Genomic DNA, 25,264 nt, shown 5'->3' on the forward strand with positions numbered 1-25,264 from the left:
TGTTGTGCAGCTTAAAAAGAGAACATGAAGCACGGAAGTGAACTTGAAGAGTATAATGCTGACAGGTGCTGTCTAAGACTTGTATACAATCATTACCATTTTAATAAGACTGTAATAGACACACTGATAACTCAATGGGGGGCAAGGATCTCAATTTAACTGGCAGTACCACATCAATGTACTACAATTTTCACCCTTTGTTGTCTTCCTTTATGTTGCTGAATTGCAATAATTACAGCTCATCGATTCATGTTTCCTTGAACCGTAGACTAAATTAGAAAAGAATGTCAGCCAAGAAGGAACTTTGTTGCAACTACTAATATTTGTCTGCTGTGAAAATACCTCTTTGTTATTAACATTAGTATTTCTCTGACTGTTCCTCATAGACATTTATAATGGGTATAATCAGGTAATGGGTTATTTAAAGTGAAACTCCTTAAGGGGGAGCCCGTCATGTTAAAAATGCAGTTGATCTGCGGGCAGTGTGCTACAGAGGAGGAGGAGCTGAGCAGATGGATACATAGTTTTGCAGCAAAATATTCAGTATTACTTGTAATTTTTTCATTTATTTCCTTGCTCAGTCTGGGCTTAGAAATCCATCGGGCGGTCCTAATCACTGATTGACAGCTATCTTTGTATTCACATTCATACAGAAAAGGCTGTCAATCATTCAGTGAGGCCGCCCACTGGACTCCAAAGCCCAGAATATGCTCCTCCTACTCTATAAAACACTGCCCGCAGATGGTGCACATTGAAATCATTGGCCTCTTCATGTAATACAGGGACACTCTGGGGCCTCCAGAGACTGAGACTCTTTTTGTATCCACTAATAGGGTATTTGAAAAGGTTATTTTTTAATCCCAATCAACCCCTTTAACCCAAGAACAAGCCAAAGGGTGAGCCCGTCCCCAACTTGCCCTCAAGCAGGACCACAGATAGAACCCCAGCATGTAAGGTGATGTAGCCCCGTGGTTCCACTCAGACTATTAGCCAAATTAGATTTCCTGTTAGGTGCCCTGCGTTAAATTGATTTGTTAAAGATTATACATGACAACTGCCTGATATAATTCAGAATAATTTCCTTTACAGCTGAGAGCTATCTGAAAAAGATGCTGCTAATCAAATGGATCTCTAGATTGGGGCCATTATACAGATTGGCTTGTCCACTAATGTTCTGACATATTATTTTTTTCTGGAATAACTCAGTTAACAAATAGGACCAGCCCAATAGGTGCGGAATTAAATTTGTCTATGATCCATCGACTGAGCCAGTTGTGGTGAGCATTTAAAGAGGACCTGTGACTAGGTCATATAAGTTGAACTGGTTTATTGACCTGAATAGCGCTGTCTCCCTGATTCCAACGCTGTTTTGTTTTCTTCCTGGACCCCCAGTTCCAGACATATGGCCCATTGTTGTGTTGGCTCCCTATGTGCTAATTTGCTGTAGTTAGCCAACGGGGCGTGAACTACCCTCAAGCTGCCCTGGGGGAGCTCAGTGAATTTCCTGACTTCACTCTGGCTCTGGGAGCTTTACAATACTGGAGGCCCCGGGAAGAGCATCAGAAGAAATTTAGCTATGGACAGTGATATCAGAAGCTTCCCCAGGGCTGGACCAGGTGCTACCTGATGCTTTTCTCGGAAACTCCAACCCTGGGAAAGCTCACCGACGTATACATTTAACATTATACCTGTGACAGATGCCAAAGAGTGGCATCCGTCACACAAAGGCTTCCAGGCTTCCATGTTTTAAAAAAGTATTTCCCGGATCCCTCAGGCCTACTATGCTATTCCATCCTTCAAATTTACCAGCCCGACGGAGGGTAACGAGGAAACTCTTTTTGTCTCCGTCGGGATAACAGAGTTCTTTGGACACATTAAGCGTGTACGCTAGAAGCTTTTCTGACATTCAGGCTAAACGTTTTTCACTTACAGGTTAAAGCAATACCCACCTATCCAACCATTGTTGGTTCTTATATACGATTTGATGCAAGGCTATGGCGAGTAAACTACAGGCTAGGCTTACGGCAGTGTTTCTCATTAGTCTAGGCGATCACGAAGGTTAGTCGGGGATCCCGTAGAGGTGCAATGGGCACTGCTAATTTCCTAAGTGGGCATCTAAGGCAGACATGCTTGAATGTGGAAAGTTGTATGAATTGTGGAAGGCATGCTCCGGATCAGTGTTTGGGGTACAGCGGTCAGTCAGGTCAGCCAACTGTACTGTGCTAAGTCAAATTAAGTGCGGCTTGCAACACAGTTCTTTTATCATAAATAATGGTCTTGTGTATTTATTTGATGTGGGTTAGAACATTATTTTACTAGTTCTGTAGTTCCAGTATCGAATTCATCATGAACTTGGATAAACAGGCAATCTCTGTGGCTTCTGAAATAACTCTTTAAAAAAATGCAACTGATTTTTCCAAGAGATGTATAAAGTTTAACATGTTTTCTGTAATTTACCATCTTAATACTACAATGACTATATCTCTAAATAATATTTCCCCCCATTCTTTGCTGAATAAACATAAAATGACATAATTTAATACTGAAGCCAGTTAATGAAAAATGAACATATTTTTAGCTTATGTGAACTACCTCTCTATTAATATATTTTACAGCCAGCCATTGACAACATAACACTCATTACAGATAGTTTGCATTTGTCACATAAAATAGGACACAGCAGCAGTCCACCCTCATGAGTGCTCTGGGGTTGCGGGGGCAATGAGTTTTAGTTAATTTATGTGTTTTATTCAGACTGGATTTACTAGTTCTGTCAAAATAAAACACTGACTCCACAAATGGGATGTAGTTTATTGGGTTTATTTTTGAAGCAGGACTTTGGTACAGTCTTATGCAGCGAGCCAAATATGGATTCCACTAGTATAGGCCCCATGCACACAACTTTAGAATTAATCCGTAATTGTGGTTCGTAATTACGAACCGTAATTACGCACCCATTCACTTCTATTGCCCACGGACACCTTCCCGTATATTTACGGGAAGGCGTCTGTGCCGTAGAAAGGCTCCGCAAAAGATAGGATATGTCCTATTCTTTTCTTTTTACGGACCGTGCTCCCATACTTTATATGGGAGCACGGCCCGCAAATGCGGGTGGCTGTCATGAAAGTGATTACGGGCAGGGGGCCTAACTCAGATTTTTCTATCTATCTATCTATCTATCTATCTATCTATCTATCTATCTATCTATCTATCTATCTGTAATGATGGGGGTAGGGAAACGGACAAGTGAGCCCTAATCTACCCGCCACTCTGTCCCTGCCTACTTGCAACGACCCGCCCTAGGCGACGGGGTACAACTGGTCGGCGGTCCCTACGCTCAGTAAGTGCACGAGACAAACAGACAAGGGAACACAAAGCAAAGGGAAAGGGGCAGTTGCCCACGGCAACACCGTGAGCAACAAGAGTGGTGAACGAGCCGAGTCAAACCAGGAGTGCACGAGGTACCAAACGCAGAGCAGGAGAGTAGTCAGTAAGCCAGGGTCAGTATGGAGCAGGATCAAATAATTAGAAGCTGTAGCTGGGCCAGGAAACCACACGAGAAGAATCACACGCAAAGGAGGAACAGGAAAGGCAGGTATAAATAGACAGAGGGCGGGAGCTAGCTCCATCTGGGTAGGCTGCGATAGGTTCTCCCACTCCTAAGCCTGCCATCCTGAGTGGTGGAAGATGGAGTCAGTCTCAGAGACATAGACTCAGGTGCAGACTGATTACCTATGGGCGTATACACAGAAGTTGTGCCTGGCAGATCCTTTACAGTACCCCCCTTTTATGAGGGGCCACCGGACCCTTTCTAAGTGGACCTGGTTTATTGGGGAAACGAAGGTGGAACTTCCTGACCAATACCCCAGCGTGAACATCCCGGGCGGGTACCCAAGTCCTCTCCTCAGGCCCGTATCCTCTCCAATGGACCAGGTACTGGAGGGAGCCTTGGACCATCTTGCTGTCCACAATCTTGGCCACCTCGAATTCCACCCCCTCAGGGGTGAGAACGGGAACAGGAGGTTTCCTCGAGGGAGCCAAGGACGGGGAGCAGTGTTTAAGGAGGGAGGCATGAAACACGTCGTGTATTCGAAAAGATGGGGGCAACTCCAGTCGGAAGGAGACAGGTTTGAGGACTTCAATTACCTTATATGGCCCAATAAAGCGGGGAGAAAACTTCTTGGACGGGACCTTAAGGCGCAAGTTCCTAGACGATAACCACATCAGATCCCCGACCATAAACAAGGGGTTAGCAGAACGCCTTCTATCAGCCTGAGTTTTTTGTACTCTCTGGGACGCCTCTAGGTTCTTCTGAACTTGGGCCCAGACTAAGGAACACAGTTCCCGATGAACGACCTCTACCTCGGGATTGTTGGAACTACCAGGTGAAACGGAGGAGAACCGTGGATTAAACCCAAAATTACAGAAAAAGGGGGAGACCCCTGACGAGTTACTGACCCGGTTATTAAGGGAAAATTCGGCGAGGGGAATGAATGAGACCCAATCATATTGACAGTTAGAGATAAAACACCTTACGGTAGTCAATGCATGGCCTAAGATCACCATCCTTCTTCCCTACAAAGATGAAGCCAGCACCTACCGGAGAAGTAGAGGGGCGAATGTAACCCTTGGCCAGGCATTCCTGGATATACTCTCTCATGGCTTCACGTTCGGGACAAGAAAGATTAAATATCCTACCCTTAGGAAGCTTAGCTCCAGGTACCAATTCGATAGCGCAATCGTATTCTCTATGAGGAGGTAACACTTCGGAGGCCTCGTTAGAGAAAACATCAGCGAAGTCCTGAACAAACTCAGGTAGCGTGTTCACCTCCTCAGGGGGAGAAATAGAATTAACAGAAAAACATGACGTCAAGCATTCATTACCCCATTTGGTAAGCTCCCCAGTATTCCAGTCAAACGTGGGATTATGCAACTGCAACCAGGGAAGGCCTAAAACCAAATCGGACGATAATCCCTGCATCAACAGTACGGAGCACTGCTCCAAATGCATGGAGCCAACAAGGAGTTCGAAAACAGGGGTATGCTGTGTAAAATAACCATTAGCAAGAGGAGTGGAGTCGATACCCACTACCGGGACAGGTTTAGGCAAATCAATCAAAGGCATAGCTAGAGACATAGCAAATTCCACAGACATGATATTAGCAGAAGACCCTGAATCCACGAACGCACTGCCGGTAGCAGACCTACCACCAAAAGAGACCTGAAAGGGAAGCAAGATTTTATTACATTTCATATGTATGGGAAATACCTGTGCGCCCAAGTGACCTCCCCGATGATCACTTAGGCGCGGAAGTTTTCTGGCTGCTTATTCTTACGCCTAAGACAGGTGTTCACTTGATGCTTGTCATCCCCACAATAGAAGCAGAGACCATTCTTCCTGCGGAACTCTCTACGTTGTCGGGGGGACACGGAGGCCCCGAGTTGCATAGGTACCTCCGAGTCTTCCGTGGAAGAGCGAAGCAACGGGACCTCGGGAGGTATCATGGGGGAGTCAGAGGGGAAAACACAAAAACGTTCAAGCTGTCGTTCCCTGAGACGTCGGTCAAGTCGTACCGCTAAAGCCATAACCTGGTCTAGGGAGTCAGAAGAGGGATAGCTAACTAGCAGGTCTTTCAGGGCGTTCGACAGACCCAACCTAAACTGGCACCATAAGGCAGGGCCATTCCACCGAGAAGCTACGCACCACTTCCTAAAGTCAGAACAATACTCCTCAACAGGTCTCTTACCCTGACGTAAGGTCACCAGCTGACTCTCGGCAAAGGCAGTCCTGTCAGTCTCGTCATAAATGAGTCCGAGAGCAGAAAAGAAACGATCAACGGAGGAAAGTTCAGGGGCGTCAGGAGCCAAGGAGAAGGCCCACTCTTGGGGCCCTTCCTGGAGCCGGGACATAATTATACCCACCCGCTGGCTCTCAGAACCTGAGGAATGAGGCTTTAAGCGAAAGTAGAGCCTACAACTCTCCCGAAAGGAGAGAAAAGTACTCCGGTCCCATGAGAACCGGTCAGGCAACTTGAGGTGGGGTTCAAGAGGTGAGGTGAGGGGCACTACCATGGTAGCGTCAGGATGGTTGACCCTCTGAGCCAGGGCCTGGACCTGTAGGGAGAGACCCTGCATTTGCTGGGCCAGGGTCTCAAGGGGGTCCATAGTAGTGTCAGGGAGCAGGGTAGACTAGGTATAGGGCTTGTGATTATGTAATGATGGGGGTAGGGAAACGGACAAGTGAGCCCTAATCGGCCCGCCACTCTGTCCCTGCCTACTTGCAACGACCCGCCCTAGGCGACGGGGTACAACTGGGCGGCGGTCCCTACGCTCAGAAAGTGCACGAGACAAACAGACAAGGGAACACAAAGCAAAGGGAAAGGGGCAGTTGCCCACGGCAACACCGTGAGCAACAAGAGTGGTGAACGAGCCGAGTCAAACCAGGAGTGCACGAGGTACCAAACGCAGAGCAGGAGAGTAGTCAGTAAGCCAGGGTCAGTATGGAGCAGGATCAAATAATTAGAAGCTGTAGCTGGGCCAGGAAACCACACGAGAAGAATCACAAGCAAAGGAGGAACAGGAAAGGCAGGTATAAATAGACAGAGGGCGGGAGCTAGCTCCGTCTGGCCAGGCTGCGATAGGTTCTCCCACTCCTAAGCCTGCCATCCTGAGTGGTGGAAGATGGAGTCAGTCTCAGAGACATAGACTCAGGTGCAGACTGATTACCTATGGGCGTATACACAGAAGTTGTGCCTGGCAGATCCTTTACACTATCTATCTATCTATCTATCTATCTATCTATCTATCTATCTATCTATCTATCTATCTATCTATCTATCTATCATTTATCTATCATTTATCTATCTCTCATCTATCTATCTACTTTATATAAATGTAGGGCCATCTATCTACAGTATAGGTGGGTTTACATGAGCAGATATTTGCCCATAATGAGCACCGATCGCCGATACTTACAGGTTTAACGGCACTTTATATGGTTCAATGTAAACTACATGGGGACGAACGATCGTTAATACAGTATACAGTTTACATAATGTCGACAGCATATCCCCTGTATACACGAGGATATGTGTTGCCGACAATGGTGATTTTCAGGACAGCATAAAAGATCATTGGCCCGATCATTAGCCCATGTTAATTATCTATCCACAGAGGGCCATCTATTTATCTATCTATGTGTATATTGTGTATGTAAAATATATGACAGAACAGGGTTTGTATTTTAACTTACAAGCTGTCAGACGACCCATGCAACAATTGTTTGTAACCTAAATAAGCAAAACTTCTTTACAGTGGACATTGTGAAACGTGAACATTAAGCACATGAAGAATGTTCAGTTCTCAGTTGATCTGGTCTTGGTAATTATTCTTCAGGCCAAGCAGCATATTATCACACACCAAGGTTAATGCCAGAAGATTACCCATCATTTTTAAATTGATTGTGAAAGTGGTGCAAACAGGTGCAGACACAAAAAGAAAATGAAGGGTAAAAAGTAGAAGAATGAAAGCAAAGGACTATTAGTTTTAACCACAGTAAAATTAAAGGCTTCTTTAAATGAGAAGCATTCTTATATTTCCAACTGAACAAGTACAATTAGAGTGAGGCTTTAGTAGGGGAGACGCGGACATTTGCACACATATACGTCAAATCAACCCCTTTCTCATTGTACTGAGTGTTCCTTTGATGTTCTGTACTTCTTATGGGACTTACTACAATTTCACAAAAATAAGGAAAATTGTTTCTGACACTTTAAGGGCATATCCACACTAGCGTGTTTTTTTGTTTTTTTTTGCAGCATTTTCTTTTTTTGTTACTTCAAATTGATACACATTGGCAGCAGTGTTCCCCATAGAAATGATTAGGATTTCTCATAATGAGTTGTTAAAAGTTCTGGTTGCCTGCAGCACTCACCCAGAGAATTCAAGAGAATGCAAAAAATTTCCAAAAAATCTCACATTTTGGATTCTTACATCTACCACCAGAAAATTTGTGACAGCATCAATGTATCATTAAATTGTGTTTATCGACACAACCCCAATAAAGTCATGCAATGTTTAGACTAATGTAGAAGTCATTTTTAAGCATAAGTAACATATAAATTGTGCACATATGTATAGTGCTCTCATCGAAATGTTAGCCAAACAGTGTCTACAAACTGACTATAGCCAGACATAATTAATAAAATTGAGTGTAACTTAACATGGAGAGCAGACGGGACCCAGAGTTAGGATGAGCTATTGCTGTTGGTAGTTCAAAGAGACCCCTACATACCTATCTTTCCACCCCAAATAAAGGTAACTTGCCTTGTCTAGGTTGCTCCTGTTGTTGGAATTTGGCTAGAGGTTCCACCTTTGCACAGGGGAGACGTTTTCGATCCCTTACAGGTTCACATTTTCCTCTAGCTATGTAGTCTATATGATCACGTGCCCTTGTGGATTGATATATGTAGGGAAAACTAGAATGAGTCGTTATCACAAAAAAAAAACTCTGGCTTGAACAATGTCAGTTTAGCATTTATGTTTCTGAATCTCCTTCTTCAGGGCCTTTGCTGTACCCTAGGCCCCTTTATCCACCTACTTAAAATGCTTTATCAACTCCTATGCGAGTTTAAATGAAATACACAAAGTACAGGGAACAACTGGCCTCATTAAAGGGTGAAGATGTAAGAATGGGTAATGTCCGTGACATTGCCTGATATGTCTCCTTTAAAGCTTCAGAAATGGTGCTGACATCACAGATGGTGGCTTAATGAGCAGTGACATCACAAGAGGAGCTGGCCCTATAAATTGAGCATTGGGTTTCACAGCTGGTAGACAACCTCAGCAGCTGCACCTAGGATAGGAGGTGGCCCATGAAGGTGCCAATAAAGTTTCCCCTTGAAGAATAGCGGATGATGATGACTGTGCAGACAAAATTTCACGAGGACCAGCATCACTGCATTGGGGACATTCCTGCCTAAGTGATGTCACCTGGGGGGTTGTCAAGAACATGTGCTGCTGGGTACCAAGCACAGCATCAGTGCATGTGGGACATCATAGGGGTGGTAGCATCACTAAGGTGGTGGCATCATAGGGGTTATGATGCCATACAGGATATGTCCCCTTAAATACTCTAGAATGGATGGGGATGTCACAAGGGGTCAGCCCTATATATTGAGCGCTGGGACCCATAGCTGCTAAACAGCCAGGGTGACTATTCCTGGGAGTATAGTTAAGAGAGAGGCATCATGAATTTCCTTCAAAACTCCATTGCATTAGATTATGCTATGGGCGTGCTGTCACAGGGGCTGACATAACTGACTTTGTGACATCACAGCTGATTACATCATTTTGGGGTTTGTCAGGGACATGGGGTGTTAGGACTCTAAAGGTCACATGTGCATGTGGGTAAATCACAGGAGTGGTGGCATTATAATGTCAGTGACATTGCCTGATGTGCCACTTTTAAATTCCCAAACGGGTGGTGATGTCAAGGTGAAGACGGGGATATGGTGGGTGATGATGCAACTAAGGGTGTCAGCCCTATTTATAATTTTATTCTTATATGAAGTATTTCAGTGGTTGAAAGAAAGCATCATAGCATCAACAAGAAAATTTAAGAAATGTATTCATCTTTTATAGCATTATCATGATATCTTCATACTGTGGCAGCTCAGAAAAAAAATGATTTACAAACCCCACTCACTGTAAAACATGGTGGCAAAAAACGTTTTGTGTACTCTTTACAACTTCTACCGGAAGAACATGTGGCAGGTAGAAATTTTAAATGAAAATATTGCCTGAGTTTGCAGAGTTATTATCAGATCACAGCAGCTTGTAAAGAAAGGGAGTCTGACAATAACATTATACTAGGGGATTGCTTGTCATACAGTTAAAATTTTCATCATTAAATTAGCTTGACTATGATTATTATATTCTGTGCCTAGTAGATGCAGCAATGGGATGTGGTTGTTTTTAAGTTTTAAAGTCTCAGAATATTGGATGGAAGTCCTTTGAGATGAATGTATTCCTTTAGTTCTGCATCTTATATACCAGTGTATTATTCAAATCTTCAGTGATGTAGACAATAAACAAAATCTAGGCCATGACAGAGGGGCCTCAACAGATCACATACTTATACCTGATAAATATGATTATTAGAACAGGAGGGGAGAGGGGGATTAGGGAATAAACCTTCTTCAGACGAGAAGTGTCAACAACTATTCATCATTTCTTCATATTTCTTCCCAGATTTGTACTGTACAAGCAACTGGTTAACACATTTATGCTCTGAATCTTACCATAAAGTTCCAAGACTCAGCATGTTCAATATATAGCGTCAAGTAACAATTTACTGCTAGCAGCTAATACAAAGCTGACAACCAATATAGCGGCACTTCCTATTGTCACTTTGTAAATATGCAACAAATCAAATTACAATATCTATGAGTAAAACAAACAAGATTAGCAAACTTTAAATACTGCCCTAAAACTTCTGATTTACTACCTTATGATGGAGATCCTCTTTAACAACCATCAAAGAAGATAATACTATATTGGTCAACTTGTATAATGCAGAAGTGCTGGTAATGCGAATGCCACCAACACATCTGATTCTGCACTTTAAAGGAGAATATGGGAGGTGGTCCCCAATGTTTATGTGCCAGATGTTTCATTTAACCAACCAACTTGATTGTTCATGTTAAAATAACTAAAAATACCCAAAAATAATATTTCCAGGTGTATGCTGATCTCTGAACACAATTTGACAGTTTATATATAGATATCATCTACATTGGAGATTCAGAAACTTTGTAAATGTGGTGTATGCTGTATGATAAATTTGCTCATCTAGCTAAACATCTTAGACACGTTTCTCTTCCTTATACCATCTCTTGGTTGGCTTGGTTTACACCAATCACTAGAGGAGACTATGATGTTTCAATCATCTAAAACTATATATATATTACACACCAGAACAATTGAAGTAAAATGGGAATCAATTTTTTTTTATTTATTTTAATGTGAATTTGTGAAAATAAAATAAATATAAATGTAAAAAACATCTTGTTTTATACTCTTTGCACATTTTACCTCAATAAAACGCAATATTGATATAAAGTGTTATACAAATTTTACTATAAAGTGGAATAAAAAGCAGCCTTATATTTCACAAAAAACAATATTTGGGTAGCCCAAAAAATAAAATAGGGCTGGAACTAAAACACTCATTAAGCTCATATTTTGTGAAATAAAAAATAATTAAACATATATATATATATATATATATATATATATATATATATATATATATATATATATATATATAAAAACAAACACAAATAAAGTTTAATAACTTGTAGAAGATCTGAACTGGACACAAGAATTCATGTTATTGCTAAACTGCTGCTGCTGCTGCTACTACATCTACCCAGGTTGTCTGTATGTTGCCAATAATTTACATTGCAATTTTGTATTTCAGCAACTCTTTCTATGCAACATTGATGCTGAAAGCAAAAGTATCAGTGTGGAACAGCTCCTGGTAGAACTAAAAGCCGGTGGGATTAGCAGGGAGCATGAAGAAGCTGCACAGTTGGAATTAAGTCACATTAAGAAGTTGGATATCCTTGACTTTCTGACATATTTACCACTTTTTGTTCTTATTCATAACTCTGTTATATCCAACCCTCTTGATGACTCTAGAAAAATATGAACACAATGGTTATATTGCATTGTAATCAGCATGATTATATTTTATATATTGACTGTCATTAAAAGTCTATAGGGCAGATTTACTAATAGTGTCGTAACTTTAGACAGTTTAGAAAAAGGCTAGATGTGTCCAATTTCTTAAAGTGGCTCAGGATGAATGAAAAATTCAGCGCATATTGAGGGCTCGTTTACACGAGCGTGATTTTCACGTGTGTCGTACGGACCTATGTTAGTCTATGGGGCAGTGCATACAGTCCGTGATTTTTGCGCAGCGTGAGTCCGCTGCAAAAAACTCACGACATGTCCTATATTTGTGCATTGTTCGCGCATCACGCACCCATTGAAGTCAATGGGTGCGTGAAAATCACGCATGCCACACGGAAGCACTTCCGTGGGACGCGCGTGATTCGCGCAACAACTGTCAAACCACGAATGTAAACAGAAAAGCACCACGTGCTTTTCTGTTTACAAACATTCAAACGGAGTGTCATAATGATGGCGGCTGCGCGAAAATCACGCAGCCGAGCATCATACGGGGATGACACATTTTTTGCATGCGCAAAACGTACACGCTCGTGTAAACCCGGCCTTATACACATTTGTCTAACTTTATGCCACCTTTGATGACTTACTTTAGACCAATTTTTTTGGTGCCAAAATTTTGGCGCATTTAGGCACATTGCCTGTAAAGGATCTGCCAGGTACTACGTCTGTGTATACTCCCGGGATTAATCAGTCGACACCTGAGGCCAGACCTCTTAGACTGACACCGGCTCCCACCAACCAGGGTGGCAGGCTCAGGAGTGGGAGAGCCTATCGCGGCCTGGTCAGTCGGAGTTAGCTCCGCCCCCTGTCCATTTATACCTGCCGTGTTCTCTTCCTCAGTGCTTGTTATTCTTCTTGGATTCCTGGCCCCACTGCTGCCTTGCTCCAGCCTGCTTCTGCCGTGCTTCTGCCTTGCTTCAGTTCCGCTTATCCTGCTTCGCTTTGCCCCTGGCTTGCTTCCTGCTCCGTGCTCTCGTTGGTATACTCCACTTCATCCTGATCCTGACTACTCATTCCGTTTCCTCGCGGCGTTCCGTGGGCTACTGCCCCTTCCCTTGCGTGTTCCCTGTTTGTACTCCCTTGCACTTAGACAGCGTAGGGACCGCCGCCAAGTTGTACCCCGTCGCCTAGGGCGGGTCGTTGCAAGTAGACAGGGACAGGGCGGTGGGTAGATTAGGGCTCACTTGTTCCCTTCACCTCCTTCCTGCCATTACATAATAACAAGCCCATACCTAGTCTACCATTTCTCCTACGCTGACGCTATCATGGACCCCCTTGAGACCCTGACCCAGCAGATGCAGGGCCTCTCCCTACAGGTCCAGGCCCTGGCTCAGAGAGTCAACCAGGGTGACGCTGCCTTAGTAGTACCCCTCACCTCACCTCTAGAACCCGACCTCAAGTTACCTGACCGGTTCTCAGGGGACCGTAAGACTTTTCTCTCCTTCCGGGAGAGTTGCAGACTTTATTTCCGCCTAAAACCTCACTCCTCAGGTTCCGAGAACCAGCGGGTGGGTATCGTTATATCCCGACTCCAGGAAGGGCCCCAAGAGTGGGCCTTCTCCTTGGCTCCTGACGCCCCTGAACTTTCCTCCGTTGATCGTTTTTTCTCTGCCCTCGGACTCATTTACGACGAGACTGACAGGACTGCCTTAGCCGAGAGTCAGCTGGTGACCTTACGTCAGGGTAAGAGACCTGTTGAGGAATACTGTTCTGATTTTAGAAAGTGGTGCGTAGCTTCTCGGTGGAACGACCCGGCCCTAAGGTGCCAGTTTAGGTTAGGATTATCTGACGCCCTGAAGGATCTGCTGGTTAGCTACCCCTCTTCTGACTCCCTAGACCAGGTTATGGTCCTAGCAGTACGACTTGACCGACGTCTCAGGGAACGTCAGCTTGAACGTTTCAATGTGTTCCCCTCTGACTTCCCTGCGATTCCCCCCGAGGTCCCGTCTCCTCTCTCTTCCACGGAGGACTCGGAGGTACCTATGCAACTCGGGGGCCTGCATGTCCCATCGACAACGTAGAGAGTTTCGCAGGAAGAATGGTCTCTGCTTCTATTGTGGGGACGACAAGCATCTACTGAACACCTGTCCCAGGCGCAAGAATAAACAGCCGGAAAACTTCCGCGCCTAAGTGATCATCGGGGAGGTCACTTGGGCGCACAGGTATTTCCCGTTAATATGAAACGCAATAAAATTTTGCTTCCCTTTCAGGTCTCGTTTGCTGGCCGGTCTGCCAAGGGCAGTGCCTTCGTGGATTCTGGCTCATCTGCTAATATCATGTCTGTGGAATTTGCTATGTCTCTAAAAATGCCTTTTATTGATTTGCCTTATCCTATCCCGGTAGTGGGTATCGACTCCACTCCTCTTGCTAATGGTTATTTTACTCAGCATACTCCTGTTTTTGAACTCCTTGTTGGCTCCATGCATTTGGAGCAGTGCTCTGTACTGGTGATGCAGGGATTATCGTCCGATCTGGTATTAGGTCTTCCCTGGTTGCAGCTGCATAATCCCACGTTTGATTGGAATACTGGGGATCTCACCAAATGGGGTAGTGAATGCCTGATGTCATGTCTTTCGGTTAACTCTATTTCTCCCCGGGAGGAGGTAAACACGCTTCCTGAGTTTGTTCAGGACTTCGCTGATGTGTTTTCTAAGGAGGCCTCCGAGGTGTTTACGATTGCGCCATCGATTTGGTGCCTGGTGCCAAGCTTCCTAAGGGTAGGATATTTAATCTTTCATGTCCTGAACGTGAAGCTATGAGGGAGTATATCCAAGAATGCCTGGCCAAGGGTTTCATTCGCCCCTCGACTTCTCCTGTAGGTGCTGGCTTCTTCTTCGTGGGGAAGAAGGATGGTGGTCTTAGGCCGTGCATTGATTATCGGAACCTGAATAAGGTTACCGTAAGGAACCAGTATCCCCTTCCTTTGATTCCGGATCTTTTTAATCAGGTTCAGGGGGCCCAATGGTTTTCTAAGTTCGATCTACGGGGGGCATATAACCTTATCCGCATCAAAGAGGGGGATGAGTGGAAAACTGCGTTCAACACACCCGAAGGTCATTTCGAATACCTGGTCATGCCCTTTGGGTTGTGTAATGCCCCTGCCGTCTTCCAGAATTTTATTAATGAAATCCTGAGAGATTACCTGGGTAATTTTCTTGTAGTGTACCTTGATGACATACTGGTGTTTTCCAAGGACTGGTCCTCCCACGTGGAGCATGTCAGGAAGGTCCTCCAGGTCCTCCGGGAAAATAATCTGTTTGCGAAGACCGAAAAATGTGTGTTTGGGGTACAGGAGATACAATTTTTAGGTCAAATCCTCACTCCTCATGAATTCCGCATGGACCCTGCCAAGGTTCAGGCTGTGGCGGAATGGGTCCAACCTGCCTCCCTGAAGGCGCTACAGTGTTTTTTGGGGTTCGCTAACTATTACAGGAGATTTATTGCCAACTTCTCGGTCGTCGCTAAGCCTCTTACGGACCTTACTCGCAAGGGTGCTGATGTCCTCCATTGGCCCCCTGAGGCCGTCCAGGCTATTGAGACCCTCAAGAAGTGATTTATCTCGGCCCCCGTGCTGGTTCAGCCCAACCAAAGGGAGCCATTTATTGTGGAGAAAGGTAGAAAAAACACAAAGCGCACAATAGTGCGTGACACTGTGATTTTACACGTGTGAACAAGGTTCTAAATACGCTCACCTGGTGGGGTTATGCTGGGAGCATAACATCCAGTGTAACAAATTCCACTTAGGTAGCCTCCACGGTAGATTGGTGGCAGGATCAGCTTGCAGCATAGGACCCGGTTTGAGAACTTGAAGTACAAAGTCTCAATAATGAATGAAGGAATAAAAGCAAAAAAGCCAAAAAAACGGGTGTCTTCTATGCGCTATTGATCAATAGGATCTTCCAAAGGACGTGTATTCCAAGTTCCTCAAGGATAACGGTATAGTCGGTATTGAAAGGATTTATTGATACAAGAAGATATAAAAACACAACTGTTTAACAATGAACAGTTTCGAAACCGGACCGGTTTCTTCCTCAGGTAGTATGTAAATGAAAGGGTGGGGTGTCGGTTAAATAACCGAGTGAAAGGTCAATTAAAAACAAGAACTACCGGGTCAGATACACAAATAAAAACACCAACTCAAATTACATATCAGAGTGTACATATGATTAGAGTCAAAGTAAAAAAATATATAAAATATATGATATATATGAGGAGCTAGATTCATACAAAATCCGTGGAAAAAATAACCTTACTTATAAAGAGAAAATAGCCCTAAAAAACCTCAAAAATAATAACCAATTAGTTATCAGATCAGCAGACAAGGGAGGGGGGACAGTAATTCAAAATGTTACAGACTACTATGAAGAAGCAATGAGAATTTTATCAGATGAGAACTACTATAGGAAACTCATAGTTAACCCTTTATCGACAATTTTGGAAGGCCTTAAAATCATGGTCAATCAAGCTTTCTCGAATAATATTCTTAATAAAAAAGAAAAAAATTATCTGATCCCGGAGAATATCAACATGCCCTTCTATTATCATCTTCCAAAAATACACAAAAACTTAATTAACCCACCAGGGAGACCTATTATATCGGGTATGCAATCTCCCACCTGTCACCTCTCTCACTACCTAGATATAATTTTACAAAAATATGTGATAGAATTCCCAAGTTTTTTAAAAGACTCATCCCAATTAATTGTGGATCTAAAGACCGTTCCGATGAGGGAAAATCTATTATTTATTACTTTGGATGTTGCTGCACTCTACAGCAACATTGAACATGTATTGGGTTTGGAAAAACTAAAAATAAGACTGGAGAGGGATACGGAACTACTACCAATACAAATTGACTTTTTTTGTAGTAGTATGGAATTTATTTTAAAGAATAATATCTTTTCATTTGATCAGAAATTATATCACCAAGTAAAAGGCACAGCTATGGGGACAAGGGTAGCTCCTAGCTATGCAAATATCTTCATGGGAATGTTTGAGGAGGAATATATCTGGCAACATCCACGGGCAAACACCAATATCTTACTATTTAGAAGATTTATAGATGATCTGTTCTTAATTTGGGAAGGTGATCTTACAACAGCGACAGAGTTTTGTCAGATGCTGAACATTAATACCTGGGGGATAAATTTTACGTTCAACATACAACCAATTGAAATCGATTTTTTGGATTTAACAATAGTCAAAACTACGAGTAAAATCATCACCCGTACCCACTTCAAAAAAGTGGATAGCAATAGCTATTTGGACTATAAGAGCAGCCACTATCATAAGTGGCTAAAAAACATCCCATATAGTCAGTATAAAAGAATTAGAAAAAACTGTACATCGAACAAAGACTTTAACGATCAAAGTCGTATCTTACAAAAAAGATTTAAAGAAAAAAATTATCCAAAAAAACTCCTCTCTGATGCATACAAAAAAACAGTGATTTTAAGTCAAGAGGATTGTTTGCCCCCTAAGGTTACACTATCAAATGGTATTGAAGCTGTTGATATAATAGACACAAAAAAAGCGAAAGATGAACAAATAAAAAAGTTTTTCTCCTTCAACTTCATAACTAAATATAACGCTGCACACAAAAATATCAAGGATATCATGAATAAATATTGGTACATTTTACACACTGATCCGTTTTTAAAAAATAGCCTACCTTTAAAACCAATGATTACTTTTAAGAGAGCAAAAACTATGAAGAACATTTTAGCACCGAGTAAGATTAATTTTTCTGGAAGACAAACGATGCCCCAACAAAATACTATGTCCTCAAGTGCATATTTAAAGGGGAGCTCCAAATGCAGGAAAAAGAAATGTTTATGTTGTCTTAGTATACGCACCACAGATTCTTTTAAATCAAACCAAACAAAAAACGAGTACCAAATCGAAACACAGTTAAATTGCCAGTCAAATTACGTTATCTACCTCATTGACTGTGTCTGCGGTCTACAATATGTAGGAAGAACAATCCAATTCTTGCATTGTCGGCTAAATAAACATCGTTCTAACTGTAAGAAAAAATTCCTCTTGCACAGTGTCTCCAAACACTGTACTTTGTTTCATAATAATGACTTTAGTTGTTTCCATATTACACCAATTGAACATATAAATGACAACCGAGCGGACAGATATGATTCACTGTGCAAGAGAGAAATCTTTTGGATATACAAATTGAAGACCCTAAAACCTGCAGGTTTGAATGAAATGACAGAGATGATAATTTAATATAACGAATTTACGTTAGATGAATCCCATTATATGGAAATAAATGGGAAATTCGTTATATGTAATTATATATGTGTATACATATACAAAGTTCCTCAACAAGTGGTAAATATCGTATCGAAAGAAATAATCTGTTTGACATTAAAAATCAAAACCACCAAACTTTGATCATTTGTGAGTAACACCAAGACCAGTACAATGATAAAACTGGCACTATTATAACTTTTGACGAAAATAGTATAGTTATGCGCACATCATTTATAAAAATATATATATATATATGTACCAATATAGAATCTGCACAAAAACTATCTTAGTTTGGTATTTACGAATTTGTATAGCAAAATAGACAAACTGAATAAAATGAGCAAAAGGAGAATCTATCTTTAATATTACGTCCAGAAATAACGATTACTAGAATGGTACTCCACCTGTAGCCCGAGTTTTCTTTAGGACAATTATATTCAGGAAATGAACTAACATAGACTCTAAAATAGTCAGAAAGGAAGCTATGTTTTAAGCTTTCCCCTTTTTAAATCATTCTTCTTTTTATTAATATCCTTTTAACCCTATTAAATTTTAAACTTATTTATAATATATACATTTTTAAAATAATACAATTATGTATGTGCATTTTTTTGGTATATATGTATACGTTCAATCCCGTTTAATACAGGATGTTTTCAACAGCCGGACATATTCCAAGCATAACACACAGAAATGAATCATCTTTCATTGGACATTTGTACATAGTTCATATATATCATATATTTTATATATTTTTTTACTTTGACTGTAATCATATGTACACTCTGATATGTAATTTGAGTTGGTGTTTTTATTTGTGTATCTGACCCGGTAGTTCTTGTTTTTAATTGACCTTTCACTCGGTTATTTAACCGACACCCCACCCTTTCATTTACATACTACCTGAGGAAGAAACCGGTCCGGTTTCGAAACTGTTCATTGTTAAACAGTTGTGTTTTTATATCTTCTTGTATCAATAAATCCTTTCAATACCGACTATACCGTTATCCTTGAGGAACTTGGAATACACGTCCTTTGGAAGATCCTATTGATCAATAGCGCATAGAAGACACCCGTTTTTTTGGCTTTTTTGCTTTTATTCCTTCATTTATTGTGGAGGTTGACGCATCCGAGGTGGGAGTGGGGGCCGTCTTGTCCCAGGGTACCAGCTCCCTCACCCATCTCCGCCCCTGTGCTTACTTCTCTAGGAAGTTTTCGCCCACGGAGAGTAACTATGATATTGGCAACCGCGAACTTTTAGCCATTAAATGGGCTTTTGAAGAGTGGCGTCACTTCCTGGAGGGGGCCAGACACCAGGTAACGGTCCTTACTGACCACAAGAATCTGGTTTTCCTAGAATCTGCCCGGAGGCTTAATCCTAGACAAGCTCGTTGGGCACTATTCTTTACCAGATTAAATTTCTTGGTTACCTATAGGGCTGGGTCCAAAAATATTAAGGCTGATGCACTGTCACGTAGTTTCATGGCCAATCCTCCTTCCGAGAAGGATCCTGCTTGTATTTTACCCCCTGGTATAATCGTTTCTGCCACTGATTCTGATTTAGCTTCTGACATCGCGGCTGATCAAGGTTCAGCTCCCGGGAACCTCCCTGGGGACAAACTGTTTGTCCCCCTGCAATACCGGCTAAGGGTACTCAGGGAAAACCATGACTCCGCACTATCTGGTCATCCTGGCATCTTGGGTACCAAACACCTCATTACCAGAAACTATTGGTGGCCTGGGTTGCCTAAAGACGTTAGGGCTTACGTCGCCGCTTGTGAGGTTTGTGCTAGGTCCAAGACCCCTAGGTCCCGACCTGCGGGCTTACTACGTTCCTTGCCCATTCCCCATAGACCTTTGACCCATATCTCCATGGATTTTATCACCGATTTGCCTCCATCTCAGGGCAAGTCGGTGGTGTGGGTGGTAGTAGACCGCTTCAGCAAGATGTGCCACTTTGTGCCCCTTAAGAAACTACCTAACGCCAAGACGTTAGCTTCTTTGTTTGTTAAACACATCCTGCGTCTCCATGGGGCCCCAGTCAATATCGTTTCTGACAGAGGGGTACAATTTGTTTCCTTATTTTGGAGAGCTTTTTGTAAAAAGTTGGAGATTGATCTGTCCTTCTCCTCCGCCTTCCATCCCGAAACTAATGGCCAAACGGAAAGGACTAACCAATCCCTGGAACAATATTTAAGGTGTTTCATCTCTGACTGTCAATTTGATTGGGTCTCATTCCTTCCCCTTGCCGAATTTTCCCTGAATAACCGGGTCAGTAACTCGTCAGGGGTCTCCCCGTTTTTCTGTAATTTCGGGTTTAACCCAAGGTTCTCCTCCGTTTCTCCTGGTTGTTCCAATAATCCCGAGGTAGAGGAAGTTCATCGGGAACTGTGCACAGTCTGGGCCCAGGTTCAGAAGAACCTAGAGGCGTCCCAGAGCGTACAAAAGATTCAGGCTGATAGTAGACGTTCTGCTAACCCCCGGTTTGTCGTCGGGGATCTGGTCTGGTTGTCGTCCAGGAACTTGTGCCTTAAGGTCCCGTCCAGGAAGTTTGCTCCCCGATTTATTGGACCTTATAAGATCATTGAAGTCCTCAACCCTGTATCCTTCCGTCTGGAGCTGCCCCCATCCTTTCGCATACATGACGTCTTCCATGCCTCCCTCCTTAAACGCTGCTCCCCGTCCTTGTCCCCCTCGAGGAAACCTCCTGTTCCCGTTCTCACCCCTGAGGGGGTGGAATTCGAGGTGGCCAAGATTATGGACAGTAGGATGATCCAGGGCTCCCTCCAGTACCTGGTCCATTGGAGAGGATACGGGCCGGAGGAGAGGACTTGGGTACCTGCTCGTGATGATCACGCTGGGGTATTGATCAGGAGGTTCCACCTTCTCTTCCCCACTAAACCGGGTCCTCTTAGTAAGGGTCCGGTGGCCCCTCATAAAAGGGGGAGTACTGTAAAGGATCTGTCAGGTACTACGTCTGTGTATACTCCCGGGATTAATCAGTCGACACCTGAGGCCAGACCTCTTAGACTGACACCGGCTCCCACCAACCAGGGTGGCAGGCTCAGGAGTGGGAGAGCCTATCGCGGCCTGGTCAGTCGGAGTTAGCTCCGCCCCCTGTCCATTTATACCTGCCGTGTTCTCTTCCTCAGTACTTGTTATTCTTCTTGGATTCCTGGCCCCACTGCTGCCTTGCTCCAGCCTGCTTCTGCCGTGCTTCTGCCTTGCTTCAGTTCCGCTTATCCTGCTTCGCTTTGCCCCTGGCTTGCTTCCTGCTCCGTGCTCTCGTTGGTATACTCCACTTCATCCTGATCCTGACTACTCATTCACCGCTCCGTTTCCTCGCGGCGTTCCGTGGGCTACTGCCCCTTCCCTTGCGTGTTCCCTGTTTGTACTCCCTTGCACTTAGACAGCGTAGGGACCGCCGCCAAGTTGTACCCCGTCGCCTAGGGCGGGTCGTTGCAAGTAGGCAGGGACAGGGCGGTGGGTAGATTAGGGCTCACTTGTTCCCTTCACCTCCTTCCTGCCATTACATTGCCCCTTTTTCTCTAAGCCATACCCTTTTCCTCTAAGGCCTACTTTTTTTTTAAACTGGTACAGTGATTCTACGCAACACGATGTACTTTATGGATTAAATCTTGGGGCACAATGCAATGTACAGTAAAAGGTCCTTAATCTAGTATTTGATAATCTAGGAATTCTGATGGATTGCACCAAATTTTAAATAAATGTGGAATTTCACACTACCCAAAACGGATGATTGCGCAGAGATAGCCAGTTAGAAGACTCCTCTGATTTTAAAAACACAGTAACCGTGGCATATTTATGTTAGAATAAGATTTTGGGCTGCAGGGGGGTAAATAAGGTATTATAGGTCTCAAGCTCACCCCTCTTGTTGCTCAGATACGCGGGCCCCAGTAGTGTAACTAGTCTCAAAAGCAACATAGCTATAAGACCATTATCTAAGTATGATAATATACCTCTAAATTATACAGTCATAAAGTTGCCAAGTAATACCTCTATACAAGAAACAAATATCACCATATTATTACTGAATGAAACCCAGTATACTAAGGCCAATATTACCAATGATACCACTATACAAGGGACCCACAATACCCCAACACCATGAAGGCATATTACTACTACATAGTGACTGAATAACACCTCCATTCTGTTACTAAATATCGTCACACCATGACCACATATTACAATTACATAGTGACTGAATAATACCACCATACTGTTACCGAATAATGCTGCTACACCATGCCCATATATTACCACCACATAGTGACTAAGTAATACCACCATATTCTTACAGAATAATACCTTTACACCATAACCACATAATATCACCACATAATGACTATATAATACCACCGTACTGTTACTGAATAATAACGCCACACCATTACCACATATCACCACATAATGACTAAATAACACCCCCATACTGTTACTTGAAAATACCTCCACACCATGACCATATTTTTCAACCATAATGACTGAATACTTCTATACATGACAATATATTATCAATACACAGTGACTAAATAATATCACAATACTTTTACTGAATAATACCGCCACACCATGACCACATATTACCACCACATAGTGACTAAATAACACCCTTATACTGTTACTGAATAATACCTCCACACCATGACAACATATTATCACCACATAGTGACTGAATAATACCACCATACTGTAACTGACTAGTACAGCCACGTCATGACCACATAGTGTCTGAATAAACCACCATACTGTTACTAAATAATACCTCCATACTATGACCACATATTCCAACCACATAGTGACTAAATAATACCAGCATACTGTTACTGAATAAAACCTCCACACCATGATCACATATTCCAAATATATAGTGAATGAACATTACCAGCATACTGTTACTGAAAAAATACAGCCACACCATAACCATGTATTACCACCACATAGTGATTGAATAATACAATTATACTGTTACTGAATAATACTTTCACACCATAACCACATATTACCACCACTTAATGACTATACAATACCACCATGCTGTAACTCAATAATACTGCCACATCACGATCACATATTACCACTACATAGTGACTAAATAACACCCCCATACAGTTACTGAAAAATACCTCCACACCATGACCACATATTCCAACCACATAGTGACTAAATAATACCAGCATACTGTTACTGAATAAAACCTCCTCACCATGATCACATATTCCAACTATATAGTGAATGAACATTACTAGCATACTGTTACTGAATAAATACCGCCAAACCATAACCATGTATTACCACCACATAGTGACTATACAATACCACCATGCTGTAACTGAATAATACTGCCACATCACGATCACATATTACCACCACATAGTGACTAAATAATACCCCCATACAGTTACTGAAAAATACCTCCACACCATAAAAATATATTTAAACCATATAGTGAATGAATAATACCTCCACACCATGACCACATATTACAACCATATAGTGACTGAATAACACCACCAAATTTTTACTGAAAAATACAGCCACACCATGACCATATATTACCACCACATAGTGAATGAATAATACCAGCATACTATTACTAAAAAATACCCCCACACATGACCACACAGTGTCTGAATAATACCACCATACTGTTACTGAACAAAACCTCCACATCATGATCACATATTCCAACCACATAGTGAATGAATATTACCAACATACTGTTACTAAGTGATACTGTATCTCCACACCTTGACCACATATTACCACCACATAGTGGCTGAATAATACTACCATACTGTTACTGAATAGTACCACCTCACCAAGACTACATATTACCTGTGAAGGATTTGCCTGACACAGCTTCTGTGTCGACGCCCGTGGTTAATCAGCCTACATCTGTTCCTAGGTCTGCTAGAGTGACTCGATCTGCTACCACTCAGGCTGGTAGGTTGAGGAGTTCGAGAGCCTATAGCAGCCTGGCCAGACGGTTATAGCTCCCGCCCTTGGTCTACTTATACCTTCATTTTCTGCTTGTCCTTTGCCTGTGATTCTCTTGTTTCCTGGCTCTGCTGTTCCTGCTGTTATCATTTACCTCTGTTTCATATTGACCCTGGCTTGACTGACTATTCTCCTGCTCTGCATTTGTTACCTCGTACACTCCTGGTTTGACTCGGCTCGTCCACTACTCTGTTGCTCACGGTGTTGCCGTGGGCAACTGCCCCACATTCCTTTGCTTTTGTGTTCCCTTGTCTTGTTTGTCTGTCGTGCACATATTGAGCGTAGGGACCATCACCCAGTTGTACGCCGTCGCCTAGGACGGGCTGTGCAAGTAGGCAGGGACTGAGTGGTGGGTAGATTAGGGCTCACCTGTCTGTCTCCCTATCCTGACATTACATTACCACTACATAGTGACTGAATAATACCACCATACTGTTACTGTTTAATACTGCCACAATATGACCATATATTATCACCACATAGTGACTGAATTTTACCCCTATATTATTACTGAATAATACATGCACACCATGACCACATATTACCACCATATAGTGACTAAATAACATGCCCATACTGTTACTGAAAAATACCTCTACACCATGACCATATATTACAATCATATAGTGACTGAATAATACCTCCACACCATGACCACATATTACCACCATATAATGACTGAACACCACCATATTGTTGGTGAATAATACCACCATACTATGACCTCATATTACCACCACATAGAGGCTGAATAACACCACCATATTGTTACTGAATAATACCTCCATACCATAACCACATATTAACACCACATAGTGATTGAATAATACCAGCATACTGCTAAATAATACCCCCACACTACTAAATAATACCCCCACACTATGATCGCATAGTGTCTGAATAATACCACCATACTGTTACTGAATAATATCTCTACACCATGACCACATATTCTAACCACATACTGAAAGAATAACACCCCCATTCTGTTACTGAATAATAAATACCTCCACACCATGACCACATATTCCCACTACATAGTGACTAAATAACACCCCCATCTTGTTACTGAATAATACCTCCACACCATGACCACATATTACCACCACATAGTGACTGAATAATATCACCATACTGTAACTGACTAGTACAGCCACATCATGACTACATATTACCACCACATAGTAACTGAACACCAACATATCGTTAGTGAATA

The 25,264-nt window shown here is 42.5% G+C and overlaps 1 protein-coding gene across 1 annotated transcript in view; it reads left to right on the plus strand.

Annotated features, from left to right (window-relative positions):
• LOC142750385 (uncharacterized) overlaps positions 1–11,795 on the plus strand; it is a 240,543-nt gene extending 228,748 nt beyond the window's left edge. Inside the window, exon 10 of the mRNA XM_075859387.1 lies at positions 11,483–11,795. Within this exon, the coding sequence (XP_075715502.1) occupies positions 11,483–11,713 (231 nt within the window). The 3' untranslated portion in view covers positions 11,714–11,795. The remainder of the gene's footprint in view (positions 1–11,482) is intronic.
• Positions 11,796–25,264: the final 13,469 nt, after the last annotated feature.

This window comes from Rhinoderma darwinii, chromosome 3 (genome assembly GCF_050947455.1).
Source record: "Rhinoderma darwinii isolate aRhiDar2 chromosome 3, aRhiDar2.hap1, whole genome shotgun sequence".
NCBI lineage: Eukaryota > Metazoa > Chordata > Amphibia > Anura > Rhinodermatidae > Rhinoderma > Rhinoderma darwinii.